Source organism: Brachypodium distachyon, chromosome 2 (genome assembly GCF_000005505.3).
Source record: "Brachypodium distachyon strain Bd21 chromosome 2, Brachypodium_distachyon_v3.0, whole genome shotgun sequence".
Classification (NCBI taxonomy): Eukaryota; Viridiplantae; Streptophyta; class Magnoliopsida; order Poales; family Poaceae; genus Brachypodium; species Brachypodium distachyon.
In genome coordinates this window covers 44,674,872-44,695,892 of record NC_016132.3, presented here as the reverse complement: position 1 = coordinate 44,695,892, position 21,021 = coordinate 44,674,872, and the positions used below count along the sequence as shown (strand labels likewise).

The 21,021-nt window shown below is 43.8% G+C and overlaps 3 protein-coding genes across 6 annotated transcripts; 1 reads left to right on the top strand and 2 right to left on the bottom strand.

The window, feature by feature from the left end:
* The first annotated feature begins 4,885 nt into the window (after window positions 1-4,885).
* On the top strand, window positions 4,886-6,215 carry LOC106866103. The gene has a single exon (XM_014898771.2). The coding sequence runs from the start codon at window positions 5,242-5,244 to the stop codon at window positions 5,986-5,988; it is 747 nt and encodes a 248-aa protein (XP_014754257.1). The 5' UTR covers window positions 4,886-5,241; the 3' UTR covers window positions 5,989-6,215.
* A 5,834-nt stretch (window positions 6,216-12,049) lies between these two features.
* Window positions 12,050-18,003, bottom strand: LOC100844468 (aspartic proteinase oryzasin-1). Of its 4 annotated transcripts, none has more exons than XM_014898263.2 (15): window positions 17,861-17,938; window positions 17,589-17,615; window positions 16,563-17,083; window positions 16,409-16,469; window positions 15,931-16,025; window positions 15,730-15,842; window positions 15,030-15,198; window positions 14,866-14,905; window positions 14,698-14,762; window positions 14,438-14,551; window positions 14,136-14,203; window positions 13,832-13,988; window positions 13,633-13,749; window positions 12,703-12,791; window positions 12,050-12,575 (listed from the first exon to the last, which is right to left on the bottom strand). In XM_014898263.2, the coding sequence occupies exons 2-15, from the start codon at window positions 17,596-17,598 to the stop codon at window positions 12,491-12,493; spliced, it is 1,704 nt and encodes a 567-aa protein (XP_014753749.1). In that variant the 5' UTR covers window positions 17,599-17,615; window positions 17,861-17,938; the 3' UTR covers window positions 12,050-12,490. The 4 variants fall into 4 exon arrangements, with proteins under 4 accessions (XP_014753749.1, XP_010232062.2, XP_014753750.1 ...); XM_010233760.3 differs by having other exon boundaries at window positions 12,187-12,575; window positions 14,136-14,200; window positions 17,861-17,940; XM_014898264.2 differs by lacking the exon at window positions 17,589-17,615 and having other exon boundaries at window positions 12,187-12,575; window positions 16,563-17,137; window positions 17,861-18,003.
* A 1,854-nt stretch (window positions 18,004-19,857) lies between these two features.
* On the bottom strand, window positions 19,858-20,914 carry LOC100844176. Its single transcript, XM_003569364.4, has one exon. The coding sequence runs from the start codon at window positions 20,406-20,408 to the stop codon at window positions 20,070-20,072; it is 339 nt and encodes a 112-aa protein (XP_003569412.1). The 5' UTR covers window positions 20,409-20,914; the 3' UTR covers window positions 19,858-20,069.
* Between the last annotated feature and the right edge of the window lie 107 nt (window positions 20,915-21,021).

Below are 21,021 nucleotides of genomic sequence, written 5' to 3'. Positions count from 1 at the left end.
CTAGTTCTCAAAAAAAAAGGAAGCTGTGTGGGCCAGGCCAGCACACTAGCAGGAAGCCGGGTCCGGCCCAGACTGCAAGAAGCGGTGATAGTCTCTAGTCTCTAGTCTCTACCATATGCTTTACGTAGGAGTAGTAGTAATTGTCTAAGCAAGGCCTCAGAAGTCAACACAACTAGAGCACTATCAAGCAGTACAAGATAAGCGCAGGCATCTCTAGAACTAGCTTCCCCAAATTATTGAAACCCCGAGCTGTTTCGGACTGGCGCACGCATGCCGTGGTCTGGTCTGCATGCAAATTATTTGATGGCATCAGAGGTGCTTCCGTCGAGTCGACATGAATGGATGGGCAGTGGTGACTGATGAGGATGGTGATTTTTTTTTTTTTGGTAATATGTGGTGGTTGATCTGTCCTTTACGGCGTTTGTTGCAAGAGGCTAGGTGAAAGGGGACGTTGATATCAAATGATGGTGCCTTTCTAATTAGTCGTGAGCATCTGATTCTATTCTTGTGTCGTTTCTTATTCTTTCGATTAGTATTTTAGTCTTGGGTGCACATTAATGATGAATGTATGTAAGTGAGAATTTATAATTGGAAATGGTGTATCAAGGCGCATGTAGGTCAGTGGATAGAGCGTCTGTTTCCTAAGCAGAAAGTTCAAATTTGTAACCGAATTCTCTTAACCTGTTACATTCCATCAGCTACTAAACATCTCCTTTTGCTTTAAAAAAAATCGATATGTTCTGTACAATTCTATTCTGCTTCCCCACCTTTCGCATTGGTCATATCACAGTCAACTGAAAGGTTCAGTGGGTCATCAGATTAAAGAAGCAAATTGAGATTTGCGAGGAGGCTAATGACCCAGGGTGGCAGAGTTCCTGCACACCAGATTAATTGTTACTCTTCCGTCCCATAATACGAGGTACGCATGCAGTCATAAATCCTCAATTTGATTAATTAAATATACATATTTCTTAACAAAAAATACATCATTAGATTCGTCATCGAAAGAACATCATTAGATTCGTCGTCGAAAGAACTTTCTAATGATATGATTATTTAATTATTTAATTTATATTTAGTTACCTAAATTGATGATCTAGGGATGCATGGGTGTCTTGTATTATGAAACGGAGGGAGTAGTCTGTTATGGACAGCGTCTTCTAGATATATGGCGTTGCTGACCGACCCGATTAATCTAACCCAACACAATCAAACTGCTGCTATCATAATCGCCACTATTCTAAGCTCTGGTCTTCGAATCAACGACTAACTTATAAAAGCTGTGTCCCTGCACTATCTGCACGTCTGCAACCTTTGTGGAGTCAAAGCCACGAAAACATGATCTGATGAAAGAGTGGCGCCTATGGAAAGAGGCAATCACGAGCCAATCACTGATTAAGCTCGTGGGGTCTTTCCGTGTTATAATATGGGTTACCAAACTTAATTAGACGGCTGCGGTATTCGGCGGCTGTGCGGCCCCTGTTCCAGCGCGGCTTCTTTGCCTAATCTTCGCTTTTGTGTTAGTAATATACTAGTACGTGCCGTGCTCTCTGCCTCTCTCGTGTGCTATGCTAGAGGGGCCTCAAGTTTGTTAATTTGCTTCTTTTAATCTTGCCGCAGATCCCCTGTAAAAAAAAGGGACGCCTCTCAAACGCGCAAGGCTACGCAGCTTTAGAAACCATAGCTTTGCTTGATCGAGTTTAGTTTGTTCAACCGAACACTTATGCTTTGTTTTTCCTGGAAGAAAAGGACGAAGATTTAGACTGATGATCTCTTTCATACGAGAACCAGCTGGTTTGTCAATGGGCGGATAAAGTAGGACTTAAACCATGTTTCTAGTTGCATTTGCCATCTAGCGAAAGAAAAGAATATACGTACGCTTTAATGTGGCCATCGTGAATTGCTCTTTGATGTAAAGTAACACTAGTACCACTAAAATTTCAAAATTGACATATATAGAGCCAAGCCCTCGGTCGCGATGTTGTTCAGTTGGGCTGAGGCTGAGCGTACGCCGACACGCACAGGTAGTCAGCGCCTGATTTCGTGGCCTCGAGCACCGGAGCGGCCGTAAATCCATTTGGATCGGCAGTGGAGTAGTACGTTCCAAAAATCATTTGGCTAAAACTGCATGCGGCGCGCTTTGCTTACACGTTACCCCTGAGACAAGTGGCCGGTCATTCGATCGCGTGTGAGCCTAGGCCGTGGCTTGACTTGTCTCGTTCCCCTTTTTTTTTGAGCAGGGGTCTCGTTCCCTTTTTTTTAATTTTACTAGGCCGCATACCTTACGTTTTTGTCACATCATGTTACCCGGCCGTCGTACACATTCGGCAACCACGCACGCCAAGCTACCGGTCGATCGTGGCTCTGCTGGTAATAATGCAAAGGCAGGGAAGGCCTTAACTAAAGTTCGTCTAATGCACAGTATCAACACCCTGCGTGTAGAGCAGCTACAATTTGAATCCTTGGGTCGGATACGGACCGTAGGAACTTTTTACTTTTACCAGCATCTCTCCAACTCTCTCCCGGTGGCGTGAAAACAAAAGAACCGTCGTAGTATACAGTTGTTAAAATCCCGAAATATCGCTGGTGTTATTACGTGACCGGAAAAGGTCACGTCCATGGACCAGAATAGTAGTACCATGCGCGCGATGATGCAAATGTAATGCCAGGCGCCCAGGCCCTCTGATCACGTGACCGACCCGAGCCAGAACACGCGCGAGTCTCGACGCTGGGCCTGGAGCCCTGGACGGCTGGACGTACTACGCACTAGCATTAGCACAAACAGACGGGCGCTGACACCAACCTGCAGCTAGCGAAGGCGAAGGCGAAGGCGAAGGCGAAGCTTTCCGTGGAGCACATGAGAATCCGTGCGCTCACATAAAAGTAGTCCCCTGTCCGTGCATGCGACCAGAATCTGTAAAACTTGCCACGGCGCACGTACAGTGGCGCTTAATTCGGCCACGATCCACGTGACCTCCTCTCTCCTGGTCCGAGCCAGAGAGACCGCAACCCATTTCACCCACCTCTTTCGGGTCCCCCGCGGCCCGGCCCCAACACCAACTGTGTTGAGATCCGAGTCGCGCGGTGCAGGAAAGGCCATCTTCTTCTAGTAGTAGCTTTTGCGAAGGGGGACGTACGTGTGCCGGTGGCTTGGCTGATCTGATCAGATCAGGAGGTGATGACCGTACGTGCAGCGGTGGGTGGTGCTCTCTGCCTGATGGATGGACTGATGCCCCGCTGTCTCAGGCTGATCCCTGATGCTGTGTGCCTGTATGTACGTGCATGTGGTCACGAGGGAGCTTTTCCCCTGCCTTTCTCGCGTTCCTCGCCCAAGGGGAAAGGAAAGGTTGCCCACGCATGCAATTGCAAATTACAAGGAGCGAAAAGCTATACTGGATTATGTTACGAATTGAGTGATTAAAGGACACTCGATTACTGTTGTTGCGGCTTGTGGTGACCTGAGATATCATGTCAGTCGTTCTGGATAACTAACTTTATTGGCTGGTATTGATCTGGTAGTACTAGCTAATTTATCATGTTAGCCGTAGTGGATGACTAAATTTATAGGTTAGCATTGATCTGGTACTAATTTATCTATCTCGTAGGTCTCGATAAAGTCGTAAACATGCATAAATCGGTAGTACTACTGTGTTTTTTTTCTAAGATCGTGTACTTATATTGATTTGGTTCAGCAGACTGCAAAGCTAGCGATTTTACCCGCAAACAATGTGGAGGAGGAGGAAGAGAAGTGCGCGGAGGAACCGAAAGGCAAGAAAATGCTACTTAAACCCGTCAAGGTCTACAACTATTTGAAATCAATCTCGTTGATAGTTTGGCGGGATCGAGGTCTCTGTCCATAGGTCCATACAAATCTCCAAAGCAAAATTCGAAGTAGGACTATGTTTTAGTCTCTTTCCACGGCCCACATATAACTAACTTACTTAGTTTACTAAATTTAAAAGGGTTTTGTTGTGTTTTAGGATTGCCTAAAAGTGCATACCAGTTAGGTTACATTGATATCGGCAGTGTACACTTCTAACAAAACATAATTAAAATACCTAATCATAGTTTGCAAATTAAATTGCATAGCTAGTTCATGGTGTGTTGTTAATTAGTACAACTTCTTGATTTTTTTGAAATCACATACTTCCTTCGTCCAACAAAAGATGTCTCAACTTTAACTAAATTTGAATGCATCTATACACCAAGTCATGTCTAGATACTCTAAATTTTGACAAACTTGAGACATCTTTTGTTGGACGGAGGGAGTTATAAACTTGGCTTGCATATGCAGATACAGTACAAACTCGCTGATGTTGTTGTATTTTGCCACCGTGGTGCGCAGACATGAACTAGGCAAGGGTTTAGAGGGATAATACTTGATCACATCCGCGATGGTCAGATTGCAAATAAGCAGAACAATATGCAAATAAGCGCACGAAATAACTCTCCTTTAGCTACATCATATCCATCCTCTCTTTTCCTTAGCTACCAATAAATGGAAAGTATTTTGTGACATAACCACACCACCAAAAAGAGATACTCCCTCCGATCCATATTACTTATCGCAATTTTATCTGATACACATGCGTCTATACGTGTTTTATTGTGTAGGTACATGTGTATGTAGACAAATTTACGACAAGCGACAAGTAATATGGATCAGAAAAAGTAACGTATAGATCTTTCGGTTTCACCATCAAATGAACGCATGCCGATAATTTTCAACACATCCCATTCTCTTATTTCTGATCCTCTTTTCCTCTCCAATACTTCAAATGTGTTCCTCCTCCATTCACTTACCAGACAAATACTTCCTCCGTCCCATATTAAGTGTCTCAAATTTGTTCAAGTATGGATGTATCTATGCCTAAAAATCGTCTAGATACATTTCGACACTTAATGTGGGACGGAGGGAGCGTTTTTTTGCAAACTTTTGAAAAATTACCTAACTCGTATAAATAGAAGCTTGGAATTTCTGGAAAGTTCCCTATATAAACCACCCAAACACCCAACCTATAGAGCGCTGAACCAATAGAGTAGAGTGGTACACACCCCGGACATACTAGTTGCGCCGCTTCTCCCTTCACGCTTCCCTAAACCCACTGGCACACGCGCGCCCACACAGGCAGCCAGCCACGCTTTGCTCCCTCTCGCTCCTTCCCAAACCCCTGCGCGCACCACCTTCTCCCTCCAAACCGAATCAAAAACGAGCACCCAAAGAACCGCTGCCCGCCCCCCATGGCCATGGCCTCCACCGATGCCGGAGGAGAGTGGTCGTCCACGGCGGCCGTGCGGCTCCGGCTCGCCTGGCGCGTGGTGCGCGCGGCGGAGGTCCTGGCGCTAGCCCTGCTCCTCTCCCGCTCCTTCCCCCGCCTCCCCTACGCCGCCGCCGCGGCCTCCTCCGCCGTCCGCGTCGCCGCCTCGCTCCTCCTCCACCCGCGCACGATATTCGTCGTCGCCAACGCCATCGTGCTCCTCCTCTTCCTCTTCTCCCGCCGCGACCGCGCATCCTCCTGCCCTTCCTCCTCCATTCAGGAGGACGCCCAGGAGCAGTTCATCTGCTTCGCGGGCCCGCCGCTGCTGCTGCCGCCATCGGCCACCGAGGCGGCTGCAGACGCGGTGTTCGAGGACAAGCAGGCCGTGCACGTGACGGTCCGCGCCCCGGCCCAGGCCCAGGCCCCGCGGCGGAGCAGGTCGGAGAAGATCAGGAAGCCAGGAGGCGGCGGGAGGAGGAGGGCGGCGTCGCCCGAGATGCGCCGGTCGGAGTCGGAGAAGTACGGGCGGAGCCGGCGCCGGTCCACGTCGTGGGCGTCCGCAGAGGAGGAAGAGCCGGAGGAGTTCCGGAGGGCGGTCGAGGAGTTCATCGCCAAGGAGCAGACGCGGTTCCACCGCGAGGAGTCCTTTGTCTTGGTCGACGCCGGAGACGATGCTCAGGCGCAGGCGATCGCCGTCGTAGCTGTGTCTCCTCCCCCAGCAGGGAAGTGAGTGTGTGAAACGATGGATGGATCGATCGGTCTGTAAAGAATTTCGTGGTGCCTTGTTTGGTGTACAAGTTTCGCCTTTTGCTTCTTGTCTTTCTAGCATCTGAGAATGTGTTTCTTTTCCTCCTCTGCTTTTGGCGGGTCTGTGATTCACTGATGGCTGCTGACAATCGATGGACTAGATAAGTGAGAAAATTCAGACTCCCGTCGCACTGTTTGGTGCTGGCTCAACTCCCGTGCATGATGTGCATCTCGGGGCCGTAGTACATTCGATTCTCTTTTTTGCGCGGCAAATGGAAAAATTTATTGATCACCATTTGGACCACGGCCAGTACTTAGAAACTTCTTCCGGAAGATAATTCATGAGTACTGTAATTCACTCTCCTGATTACGTGAACTCCGACTTAAGGACATTCGAGACAAGCACCTTGATCTCCTCCATTATAATACATGCTTCAAGGGACCTATCAGGTGCTCTGCAACAAAGTTTGAGAAACACACACCCCACAACATCATGATAAGTGTTCCACTGGAGCAGGTATATCAATCACACGTGGAAATTTGTTGTAGCTTTGTAGCAAGCCCCATTACGGTCTAATTTCCAACTAAATATTTTCACGAGCTTGAAGAAATTAGTAAAAACGTTATGAACTGCGAATGGGGAAAAGATCACCCAAGACCCAACGCGTACAAATTAGCAAAAACGTCATGTGTATTGCGCATGGAGTTATATATGCCAGCGAGATCGCCTGAGAAAGCTCAGGCGTCAGGCCCTCTCACGTGACTTCACTGGGCTTATACTGGACCAAAATTAAGTACTATACATGCAATTTAAATTGGGTAAGCCAAGCTCGTGAACTCGAAACTTTTTTGCTTCCATACCACATTGAGATTGTGTGTGCCGATATATATATAGATCCCGTTTTAGTTTAGATAATACAGAAGAAAATGCTCTCATATCCTCTCCGTCATGGATGCGCACAACTCTAAGTTATTACAGCCTCAAAAATTCTTACTACTCCTTCTGTTTTAAAATTCTTGTCATTGTTTTAGTTCAAATTTGTACTAAAAGAATGACAAAAATTTAGAAACACAGGTAGCACTAAACAGCAAGGTAAGCTAAAATAAGATATGCAGCCACCATGCATCTGGCTAGCCAGTGCCGGGCCCGGTTGCTCTTTGCTGCTACTAGTAAAAGCTTAGGCATGGACCCGGACGGCCCTGGAATTTTACTAACGACACGTCGATTATCGACTTGACCTAACTGGCCCGGTGCATGCACGCACGGAGTAAATCAGTAAATTCAGACGCCACGCCACGGAGCCCTGGTACAGGGGACATGTGCAGTTCTAGCAATATACTCCTATTTACGTACAACTTTATAAAATAAAGAAGAAAGCCGATCGACGTGACATGAACTGGTTCTCCCGTCGGGGCCATAAAAACCGAGGCATGCATGCACCGGCACGTACACGACAATGAGGTACAGTACGCTTGCGGATATATATTTTATTTGAAAATAAATCTCACCGACGACGCACCTGTCGTACGTGGCCTTTTGGCATGGCTGTGGCCCACAGGAGCTACTCCTATCCTGTGGGCTGTGGGCTGTGGCTGTAACTTTGCGTGGAGTGTGCGCCTGAGGTCGAACGATAGAGCTTGTGTACGTGCACATGTCCCTGCACTGCAGCACTGTGGCCGGCCGGGCCCTACGTCTCCAAAGTACACGGAACCATTGCATCGACAAGAAAGGGGGGGCCGGAGGGAGCCATCGATTCCATATTTCCATGCCCCGGCCCGGCCCCTCTCTTGCTATCTTCGGTATTATTCGCCGGCGACGACGCGATTTGTTTTACCGTCGAATCTTGGGTAAATGGCTGGCGGTCGGAAGGTTAGTAATTTCTCCCACGATCTATGCGCATCTCTCGTATATATGGGATCCGATTCCAAGACGAAGATGGCATGGATATGGGGGATATGGTATCGATTCCGACATGAACCCCTGTCGTTTTCGGCATGTTTGGTTCGATGCGCATCGGGCAGTTCAATTATCGAATAGGAGTAGCTGCCGCAGTGTTGCTGCTGTTGCCCCTGCCCTTGCAAACTCCCAGATCGGCTTGTACAGCAGCGCGAGGATGCATCGTGTATCATCTCGGTCGATTTAACCATACAGCCTACTCGTTCCTTCCTCAGTTCGTCACCAAGGCACACCCCACCAATCCTGAAAGCTATCTAGTTCTGCAACCATCACACTTCGAAGCATTTTCATGGGCCACAGCCACAGTGCTCTGTCAGTCGCCTCCATTGGCTCCATAAGAGCAAGCACAACGTGGGACTAGGCTAAGAAAAACGCTGGACGCCAGTAAAGATTCCAAGAATGCTGTAATGTACGTTTTCCTTAGCTGCTGCGTGTGGGACCCACTAGTTATATTTTAATATCCATTCACTTTTCCAGTCTCCTTTTTACTAGTACTTTTTTTCTCCACGGATCCGCCTCCTCCATCTATGGCCATGGCTACTGCGCCCGCGACTATGTAAAAGAGGAAGGACGCTCGTCCATGGGGACAGCAGAGGCGGGAGAGACTCGAACTCCTCCTCCCAGCCACTTCCGCCGCCAAGCGTCGCCTCTCGCTTCAGCCCTCCTGCCGTCGCAAGTACAGAGAGGGAGGGAGGGAAGGACCACGCCGCGTCCGCTGCTCTCTCGTCTCCCAGAGACTCCGGCCGTCGTCTCGTCCAAATCGCCGATGCGTCCTCCAATCTGCAGCCGGTGGAATCCCCACTCATCGTCCCTATCACCACCGCCCAAATCGCTGCCTACACCTCCCTCAATCCGCAGCCTCCTCCGCCACCGGTAACAACAAAATCGCCTCACGGCTTCTGGAGCGTTGGCGGACGGACACGAGCACTGTGGGCGGGGGTCCACAATTGTCGACGAGCTTCTGGAATCAACTCAAAGTAGTTGAGTCGAGTCTAGTGAAATTTTCTTAGCTCCGCGTGGTCCAACGTTTAGGCCCAGGTCCAACGTTTCTTAACACGGTTTAGCACCGGGTGTTGACCAACGTTGGCCTTCCTTTAAGAGGGAGCAGAGCAGAGTTAATTCATAAAAAGTGCCAGACAGAATAAAATAGTTTCTCTTCCCATAGTTTCCAGCTTTAGTTAGCTATATATGCTATTATTTTCCCTTCGTTATACGCAAGTCTCCACTAATGAGAAACGAGAATACTGTCCACTAGTGTTGAAGCCACCATGATTCAATCATACTATTTTATAATACCCAAGTTCATTATGCATGACATGATGATCCTTTACGGGCGACAGGGACACTCGGTCAACATATTTCGTGGCAGTACATCTATATCCTTCTGATTTTAATGACCATGTAAGGGCCCAGCGAAAGCACACGGAGAAGCTGTGCTCAAGCGCCATGCCTGAAAGATTGAGTTTAAAGTGAGTTGTTGATAATACCAACAGAAAATAGCTTCTGAAACACTTTTGTAATCTATTCTATACTAAAAGAAATATGAGAGGTACGGACGGCTATGAAAATATCTGGCCGACCGTTATATGGACCCACGCTGATCAACGTGTGGTGTTAGTATCCCTGTAACAGCATTTCGCTACGTGCTTTAGATCGCAGGATCGATCCCCCGCAAGTGAGAATACAAAAGGTCGATTGCTTTAGATCCCAGGATCGATCCCCCGCGACTCAGAATAAAAAAGGTCGATCGCCTGTTTCCATATTATTAGAAAGAAAAAGGAGTACTTGCTGAACCAGAGGCGCGCAGGACTTTATCTCTGTTTTTAGTTGTGCAAGTGCAGTCATATCTAAAACGCTGAAGGCACTAGATGAGTTTCAGCTGAACGCGGTGATGGGTTGGGACGTACCCAGTGCTCTCGGCTATGCAGTTGCTTGTCGTTGACGTGCCTGCCTTTCTTTTTAGCTTAATGCCTCCCTGTTTGGTTCTTAATAACCAAGGCAGATTTTATCTCTCTGCAGCACAGATTTTTATGGGAACTCATATTAAGTGCATATCCATATTGAATAGTAGTAGTACGGAATAGTATTTAACATAATGAACAGCATATTATCCTCTGCATTACATATAAGGTTAATAATATCTTTAAGCTTATATGTTCTTCTGAAACGTAGAATGTATACTTACATGTGCCATACCAACCGTGACCTAACTTACAATTTATTATACTGGTATAATATCACATAATATCACACAATTTATTATAGGGTTTTTGTGTTTTGTGTAATTTTTAGTTGAGAAATGAAGATTGTTTTCATAATTAATATATACTTGGGAAACAAAGATTTGTAAAGAGTTATATACCAAAAGCACATTGGGTGAGACTGACTGGAAGCACCATGTTGGTCCACATCATCTGAATTATTTAGACTATTAGGTCTTATATTAATTCAAAGGTCAAGATTTAATGAGAGAGGTATATTGGATGGGCTAGGCAATGACACATCAAAGTGGTTTAAGTCTTACTTTGGCCCAATATGTCATAGTTAGTTGTAAGTCAATATTTATTTAACATACTCTATTAGAGGATTAATATTATTCCGTTGTTTGTCTTCACGAGTCACGAGAATGTTAAGTAGTAAGATCAATTCCATTTGTCTCATAACATTAGTTTATATATCTGCACGAATGAGTTCTGTCATGGTGGTTAGTGCCAAGTCAATATTTATTTTACCATACTCGATTAGGTGACGGATATATTATCTGTCAACTTTATATGATTTTATTTTTCTTCACTGGTCATGAGAATATTAAGTAGTAAGGACAGTTCCATCCATCATAATATGTATTTTATATAATTTCAAGAATGAGTTGTAAATGGATAACAATCCGCGATCTAAACGTTAGTTTGGGTATCAATAGAATAATCATGTAAAACTTTAATATCACATTATGCTAATATAATTTGGTGTATATTCGATCTATCAATGCAAACAACCGATTGATCAATTACACAGTGAACTTTAATCATCTACCATCAGTCGTATCAAGTAGAGACTAACAACGGTAGATTATATGAACTTTAATTGCATATATATATAAGTAATATCACCTTAAATGATCAATTGATTTGATGCAAACATTGAATCGACCAATTGACACCAAAAAGAGAGGAAGTTACAAGGGTCTAACCTACTTGCATGGGGGATAACCCACTAAATGTACATGAACACTAGAGAAGAACTCCAAAGCAAGACATATTGGACAACAGAAGCACCAAGACACACTAACAAAATCTCACCAAATTTGTATGAACGGTTCTACAAGGATACTAACCCAATATTTACATGATCAGACACAATGAACCTGTAGAGAAAAACTATCTCACTCCATGCTTCCGCCAGGTAAGGTACCGTCACATAAGAGGAAGAACCAGATTGCTTTATTCTCAAAGACACCGCACCCTGCACCATAGCATTGTCAACGAGGAACACACAATTTATATTACTAAGATTTCTTGATACGTCTAGGAGGACTCTAGGTTACCCCAACCTCCCAATGCCAAGATGACGGCCGAAAGTTAGGGGAGCTATTAGATCCCTGAAGGCGGCTACGACGTTGCACTCTGCCTCACAAACACCCAAGCTTCCATTATATTACTGATGAGGTGTTTTTTGAAATAATATAGCAATAGTATGTATGTGCATCAAAGTAATTAAAGACATATAAAAGATGTTTCCCGCGCAATTGCACGGAACACCATGCTAGTTTCCCTAAAAAAAGAACACTTTTGTAATCATGGTGATGCTTTCCTTTTTAATTGTGCTACCGGCCCGACCCGTTCTCTCGCAACATCGCAGTAAGATGAGTTGAATGCTTCCACAGCAGAGTGCCAAGGGCATTTGGTATCTGACAAGAAAAGATGTTGCAATTTGCTGCTCTTGTTTGCTAGTCCGGCATGTACTCCATCCGTTTCATAATGGTTGGTACGACTTTGAACTAGAGCAAGCCGGCCAACCTTTATGGAACCTCGGAAATAGATCCGAGGTTGATATGAAGAAAGATTAAAAAAAAATGAGCACCAAAGGATTAGATCAGAACTAAAACATGAAGTTGTGCACCTTTGTGTCTTGATCTAGTTATTACACATGATCTGCAATGTACGAACTACAGTCCAGGAAATTGACATGTTTTGCCTTCACAACTCTAACATGTACTGTACGTACTAAATTAGAAACACGTTTACTGAGTATCAGGGTAGTACAGGGGAATGTTGGATGACCTTATTTACTTGCGCATCATAAAGAGACATACTCCGTACATTATATGGCGACGTGCGGTACTAATGCGCACCTGGGTACATACATGATAGCCTTAACACGTTTGACGTTCCCAGGTGCGTCTTCTTCACCCAACGCATCTGGGTCACTGGGTGCGTGTTATGGCCTGGGCGTGTGATAGAATTTCCCATGTAAGAACGACCATGTTTTTACTCCATCAGAGACAAATACAGCAGTGAAATGCTTCTAATCATGCGGATTCGGCGAAGCCAACCCTCATCTTGCCGTAGTCAAAGATGGTGTGGTACGCTCCCATGAAAACATCACCCAGTATCCTGCATTCCAGACGGTACAAATTGTCGCGAGATTCAGAGATCGCATCTCATGAGAAGCACCAAAGAGAAATAATTATCATCTGCAGCACAACTAGTTCTTCCAGTAGAGTTTATTTATCTCTCTTACCAGAGAGGGCCTACTGGAGGGGGAATGTCCAAAGCCGTGAATCCGCTGATACAACGAGCCATGAATCCATCTCCAACCTTGAGAATGTACTGCTTGGAAGAAACATGATTGAAATTAGGTGAAAACAGCGTATCATTTTATTCCAGAGATTGTATCAAGGTAAAGCTTAAGCAGTTGTACCAAAGCTTGTGTCAGGATTTCTACAAAATCCAAAAGTAGTATACTAACAACAGAAAAAACTCATGTCCAAATTTCTGCATCTGCCTTGCCACGGTAAAACGAATTTCTACATATCTGCTATCTGCTGCGCCACTATAAAAAAATAGGGATCAGCAGATACATAAATCTCTTAGCTGAATTTCTCATACTGCCTACCAACCCACCTTTGAGGTTACTTTTTTTTTTGCTAAGTCGGTTATTCAGCCCAGGATCACCATGAAGGGAAGCCTATAGGACCCGTTATGGCAGAATTTGTGTTGATGGATACATGATTGTAAATGGTTGGGAATGAAGTTTCATTAAATGTCCGGTTCTAATAGTACGTTTCTTTAGCGAAGTGTTCTGGCAACTGTGACTAGTACTTTGAACTGAAGTTTTAGCACAATAATGCTATCCATTTTAAGAAACGTCTTAGGACAACATAGGCATAACTGAACTTAAATTACTGGACATGGCATATGACGAAGAACAGAACAAAATGTACGACCTAATTTCCTTTATTTTTATAATTTAAATAATAAAACACAGCTGAACATAACTGATTTTTTTAGGGAACTGAACATAACTCATTGCATCAGCCAAATAACCAATAAGAAATGTATGATCGGGGCAAAGTACTCTGCATTTAAAAGACATGCAGATATTCAAGCCTTAATGTTCGATATGTTGGAAGCAGTAGTTCAGATACAAATTCTCAAGCTAAGTGAATACCTGTTCTGGTTTGAGCTCGAATATTTTTCCACCTATGCTGAATGAGACACTTTGCAGGGAATCGATGTGTCTACAGTCCACAGATGATCCCACGGGACTAGGCATATGGTCGCAAAGCTGTTGTTTAAATCAGCTACTAGTAAGATAATGTTTGATGTATGCAAACATATACATTCTGAGTGATTCTAGATAGGCTCACCCGATTGACATACTCCAACGTGTCCTCCTTGGTACGGTTATGAACGAATTCGCTTTGCATCCACGTAACCGCCATCTCGCAAGCGTTACATGTAGCGTCAAACATGCCACCTAAAGCTGTTTTTTGCGCCTCTCCCACTACACTCTTAATACCAGCACTGTATGGATACATAAGAAAGCATGTATGAGGTTACGAGGGGAATCCAAAATGAACACAGAAAAACAGGAGTTGGTTGGAAATTGTGATAAAGTTCAGAGATACAAAGCAAGCCTGCCGATCATTGCACAATGCAGTGTGCACACACCTTACTGCACGAGTTCCATCAAATGTGCAGAGCCCAATCTTCGAACACACTTGTGCTGGCGCTGTCTGCTGCAGTTAACAACAATCGCTGAGTTGTAAGTTGTAACCCAACTAGACTGGAAAGAAGGAGAGTTTTCTGACAAAATAATACTCCCTCCGATCCATAAGAAGTGTCTCAGATTTAGTACAAAGTATCCATAAAAAGTGTCTCAGATTTAGTACAACTTTGTACTAAATCTGAGATACTTCTTATGGATCGGATGGAGTATATATACAGTCTCAACTTTGAAGCAGAGACCAAACCTTAGCTTCCAGCAATTCTATCATTTGTTGCCCATATCCAGCAACAACTTGTTTGCACTCTTCGTTAGCCACTCCATTAGCTCCAATTTTCTCATTGATCTGTGCAATGACAGCCTAAACAGAAGAAAAATATTAAAATGAAAATCTCACATGGCTGTACTGCTGCAGTTGTTAGGAGCATTTTTATTAGATATGAAATAATTGTATAATACAAACATCAAAGGTAGGATGCAATTTTTCAAATTATATGGATCACTTACTACTGGACCAGCAATTAACGAAGTTCCCGAGTCTGCTATGGCCGCACAACCATCCACACAAATTCCTGTCATGACATACATTATTGATCAGGGAAGGGGAATGTTGCAACTATCAGTACTTCAGTAAATCTGTCTTGTCTAAGGGAGGAATCAATAAGCATACACTACCAGTGCTCTTCCCGCCAATAAGGAAGTCTCCCATTTCAAACTGCAGACGCAATAGTACAAAAATAAATTAACTCGCAAAAAGTTCGATAGAGAAAAGCAGGAAAAACAGATTCAGAACAAGGTCAAACATACTCTAAACTTATGAATTGAAACTAAATAACAACCTGCCAGTAAGCTTTCCGGGTAACTCGGGTGTACGTATGACTGCCTTTGTAATGCTTTGGGTCAGAACCTCCAAAAACAATTTCACCTCCTTCCCCATCGTTTGCATCTCGATTTAACCAAAAGGAGAAACTTTTTTCTTTCACAAGACCTTGATCGATCATATTGTACCTGATAGATAACTAAAGATGTAAAATGCCACCAAAAGAAATTCACTGAAGTAACAAGTTAGAAGCTATGTATGACATGCTCTATGCTGAACATTTGTACTTAATGAGCAACAAATTCCGATAATGACTAACCACTGACAAACATTTGTTTAAGGAAGCACACAAAATACATTGACCATGAGCTTAATATCAGATTGAATTGTCCGATAGAAAGAGTGGTTACTTCCGCACAACAAAATTCCTTTGTCTAATGCAAGCTATTTTTTTTAGAAAATGGAAGCTTAATTGAAGTACCACCGGCCTCTGCGCCAACTAATGCAAGCTATGAACAGGAGGTAAAAAAAGGTTCCACTTTCTAAAGAACAGAATCCATGGCAAGACATCTAAGATGAACAAGTGGGAGAGACTGACAAATGAGAACTAATGGTCAGAACAAATGGAAATCAGCTGATCCTTAATCTTGGTGTCCCAAAACCATTATAATTAAATCAACAATGATACTTTTGTTCTCCTAAAAAAGTTACTTTTATACCAGACTGGATCTGAGCCTTCGACTGAAATTTCCTTAAATCCAAGTCCAAGTATGCCATCAAATTTTGCTGCTAAAAATGTAAACCCATGCTCATAGGTAGTTTCAATGAATTCCTGATAACATATCGAGTTCAGTAGCATCAGCATTGGCAGTACATTGTTCAGACTAAGTTCATAAGTAATGAACTGATCAAAGAAGCACCTGATTTTTGACAACTAGATTACCAATGGTAACTTGGTCTTCACTGTAAAAACCATAAATTGCTCCCGATCCATAGTGAATGGAAGCAGGTGTACCTGCATAGCAGCAATAATGGAAAGATCAACCATAATCTAGCCGTAGTCCTAAGAGTATTGGATCATTAAGGGATCAGTCATCATTTTGGACTTGCGAACATGCAAATCTAGAGAAAATATGCCCATGTGATAAGTATTAGGAATTCATAGGGCCAAAAAACTAGCCTCTTCAATGTTCGAAAACAAACTAGTTTCTTCAGTCTTCACAACTCAAATCTCAGCTCCTCTAAACAAATATTAATCGCTTATTGAAATTTCATCGCCATATAGCATTGCAAATTTGAGCAGTAGTACATACCATGATACCAACAATGTGCTAATAAATAAGTCTTTTTTTTGCGCATAGCTAATAAATAAGTCGATGTCTTAGAGAAGAAGCATACCATTCTCCTTGTAAGTGCTGGACCATCTTGATACATACTTGGGATGGAAGTAACAAGCAAGCTATTCCCATAGTAACCAAAATCAGTAATCAATCTAGCATAGCAAGCATCCCAAGATAATTGAATAAAAGAGCAAAACACCTTGCAGTCTTACCGAAAAAATGCACTTGGCAGAAGGGACCCAGATGTTTGAGCTCCCTGTATCAAAGACAACCGTGAAATTTTGTGGTGGGCAACCAACTCCAATCTGCCCAAAATATTGAGCGTTCATGTAGTTCTTTAGCGGGATGATGTTCTGCTGACCGTCATGCACACTTCTATTTCCCCTGATCCCTCTGCAACTCAGATTATGGTTGCACTGCTTTTCCATGGCCACGGCCTCTATGAACATTCTTCGTTCATGGGCACGAACTTGGTTAACTGCCTCTCTCACTGGATCGAAATTTGTCCCAGCTGCGCCGTTCAACCTGACACCAGCATACCCAAGTGCGGCTTTGTTCTCCATTGTACTATTTGGAATTACTTCACTGTATATACTTTCGATTACCGGTCTCTTTTTTAAGACAAAACGGACCAGCCCATCATCGCTAGCAGATACGACAGTACTTGAAACGAAGAGTATGGAGAGAATAACACAGATCCCACAAGCTCTATGATTCCCCATTCTGATAACCGCTGAAGATGTAAGCAGGCGAGAAATTTAATCAGCCAAACGCGTGAAAAATTGTCCTGGAGTAACAGGAAAATGGTATGAATACTGCAAAGCCGAATTTGTGGGTTGCTATGAATTTATTGAGCACGTAAGAATCCATATTGCATATACATGGAAAACCCTATTTTTTAACAGCGATAACAACTCTACTGTTGACAAAACTGATTAGCATTAGCACAAACAAAAGTATAAAAAATGCTTTAGCTAATTCTCAGCTGGCTTCTTTAAGGAAAAGAAAATCTTGGTCGCTTAAAATTGCACTCTCTGAATGTGTGCAATTTTAGTGAAATGTTACCACAGTTTTAAATTTTTAGGTTACGACATGGTTGGATGTTACTCCAAAAGGCTCTGAGACATGGTTGGAGACAAACAAATATGCCATTCAAAGTTTCAAACAAGAAGCCCCAATCCAGAACGCAGGAACAAAATTAGAGCCAATGCATCACAGGAAGCCACAGAGACACTAACAGCTCCACATTCGCCAGAAACCGCATCCTGAAACGGCGTCAGAATGGGAAAATTGAGGAGAGGAAGCGACGAACAGAAGAAGCAATCTAATCACTAATGCAGTGTTCCTTTTCATGAAACCGCCGTAGTTTGTGATTAGAACTGCACGGCTCGCATCGGAGAACCATTTTTCTAACTTTGCATATCAAATTGAAGGGATTAACCGAGTATATAGGGATTTTTTTTGAGCCTAGTATATAGGGATTGGGACTAGACTACTAGAGAGTACTCACCTGGTTCGGGAAGAGCCGATTCGAAGTAAAATGGAGAGCTCAACGGAGGGTTATTGATAAATTAGTGGGGGCACTTTATATATAGATGGAAGAAAAATAGGAACTGATAAACTTTTTTTTTGGCTAAAGGCTGCCGTTAAGTACTTGACCTCTCACCTCTGTATGATAAGGTGCTAAACTGATCCTAAAATAAAAAAAAAGTTTGTATGCATTTTTTTCAAAGGAACTTTTTGTTGATGGATAGTTTGTGGGTAAAACTTTATTGTACTCCCCCTGTCCCATATTAAGTGACTCAAATTTGTCTAAATATGGACGTATTTATATACTAAAATACTTCTAGATACACATAATATTTCGGCACATAATATGGGACGGAGGGAGTATAAAAGTTTACGCCGTCAAAAATGTATATAAGTCTATTTCCATTTAAAACGTTTAATAATATATCTATATATTTTTTCCGAAAAGGAGGATAACCTCGTCCTCCGCAAAATACATATCCACATGTGTGGGGTGCTGTTTTTTTCTCTCTTGAATATGTGGGGTAATGTTAGCTTGCAAATTCTCTGCACAATTATAACTTTTGTGTTCCATAAGTGTAAATAGTAATAATCAAGATGTACATGAGTTAAAAATTATACTCTCTCTATTCCAAAATGCAAAATGTATAACTTTCACTAACTGCCAAACATTCTAAATTTGATCAAACTTATAGCAAAATGTATGAACATATGTAGTGTCTACTTTGAAAATATATTTCACAATGGATCTAACAATATTCATTTGGCATTGTAAATGCTAATTCTTTATTAAATGTATTTTCGTAGTATCTAGTTTTTGTTTTTTTCTTAAAAAGTTTGACAGTCAACGAAAATTATACGTCATACAGAGGGAGTAATATATTCGAATGCAGAAAAAATTGATGTGGGTGCATACCTGTGCTGGAGTTTTCATATTTTAGCTCTGTGTGAGTTTTTGCGAGGAAAACCTGATCTTGTGTTGTACTCCCTCCGCTTCTAAATACTCGTCATGGTTTTAGTGGTTTTAGTCAACTAAAGCCACGACGAGAATTTAAGGACGGGGAGAGTACATGGTTTAGAAGAGTATGATCATGCAAGAAGCAAAAGTATCGGAAAATTATAAGAAGTTCAATTGGCTAGGTTTCAAATGCCGCCACTATGGTATTCTACTGCAACGGTGGTATTAAGAATCCAAAAGAGGTTGCTTCGAAGAGATAGATGTATCCCAACCTCTATTGCTTTTACGCGATAGGAAAAAGTGACTACGAATTCCCATTTTTGTTTGCGAATCCCTGATTGTATCCTTTGAACGCACGCCCATAAGTAGCGATCAAATCAGAGAAATCGAGCAAACGATCCCGATACCGTGAAAGAAAAACTTCCCAAATCCAGGAAAGTTTATCATAAAGGGCTTTGACAAGGGGATTTATTCGTTCTTTCGGCAGTAGCTTCGGTACAACGCGTATAAGCACCCTAATTAACAGGGTGAATCTGATCGTATTAATTTAGATAAGCATGAGGGCAACACAAGAAAGGTTGGCGGCACGTAACGTTTTGGCCATTGGATCCGACGCGGTGCCTTAGAAGATCAATGATTCGGATGTCCGAAGGATCCGAGTGGAGAACAAATTATAGCAGCCCTTTGGGGGCACGATACGTGGTCTTGTGCCGCACTCCACGTCCCCCGGCTCGGCTAGCTAGCTAGCCAGCCAGTACTACGCGACTAGTCGTAGCAACCATGTCAAATTTGATTCCGCTGCGAACCTGTCAAATCTTTTTGGAAAAGAAAAGTCTTTGAGTTTAAGCGTTTTGTGGGCGCGGACTGGCTACCGAGTATTGAACAAAGCAAGTTGATCCCAATGACGTGCAATGCAGAGTTCGTAGCACTAGTCTGCTTTTGTAGTTGTTACACCGCACGCCAAAATGAGGGCAAAGGACAAGGAGTCGAGGGCAATCCAAATGTCATGCCAGAACAAGTTATGAGAAGCGCTGATACATTTCCAATTGGAACCAGGACATGGATTTCTCTCTTTTATACACAAGAGGGGCCGAGGGCATTTACAGCTTTTACAGGGTCGAAACCCACTGAAGAATGGCAATCAAATTTTTGCACAAAAGAACAGAAACAAAAATGAAAAATCAGCCAACCAAAGAAGAATCACGCTGTCCCGTCTGGTCTTCCCCTCGATTCAGAGCTGCTTGAAGCCGAAGCGCATGAGGAAGAAGCAGAGCCTGGACACCATGACCACGGACTCGACCAGCCACAGCAGGTGGTACACCACTTTCTCGTACAGCGCAGCCAGCACGTTGTTCACCCGCAGCCGCCACCGCAGCGCCGTCGACAAGGCGCTCACCGCCCGGACCTTCGAAGTCACCGGCGCCGCCGCCGCCGCACCATTGGCAGCAGCCTCTCCTAGTATCGGCGACGACGCCCCGCTGGCACTACTGCTCCAGCGCCCGGCGGCCGACGACGCCTTCCTCGGCATCGCCCGCTTCCGTATCCACTCCCGCACCTTGCCGCGCGCCATCAGAAATATTCCAAGTTGAAACGAAACGATATACTGTAATTCTCCGCCCCCGAGTCTCCGAGATCAGTCGCTTTCTTGCTTGCTTGCTTGTTACCGCTCTCTGCACTTCTGAGTTTCTTGCTTGTTATCGCTCTCTGCACTTTCTGACCTCCTCCGCCTCTCGGCCCAGCTTTATATGTTGCGATGCAGCCAGAATTCCAGTGTACATGGACGGAAATGGAGAGGAAGAGACGCGAAAGGCAAATAACAACACGAGAGGAAGACGGTTCAAAGTCAAACCCTACGCCTGGTCAAGAAACAAGGCCTGGTGGTGAGCCTGACGGCAGTCTTCAGGCCTTTTGGGTTTTCCCTGGAAGATTCCGACCTGAAGCGACAAGTCAAAACTGCTGACGCTGCCACTGCAATGGCTTGGGGAAGGAGGTGAGAAGACCTTGGATATAGTATTGGTGTGTATGTAAGCCAGGCTCATTATTCATGTTTGATAATTACTGGAGTTTGCCGCCGTGGGGATCAAGCCAAATTAATTTAGGGAAGCTGTTGATCGGCTCATCATCTCTGATGGAGTACTAAAAATATCGTTTGACTCTGATGACAGGAGGGATGACGCCAACAG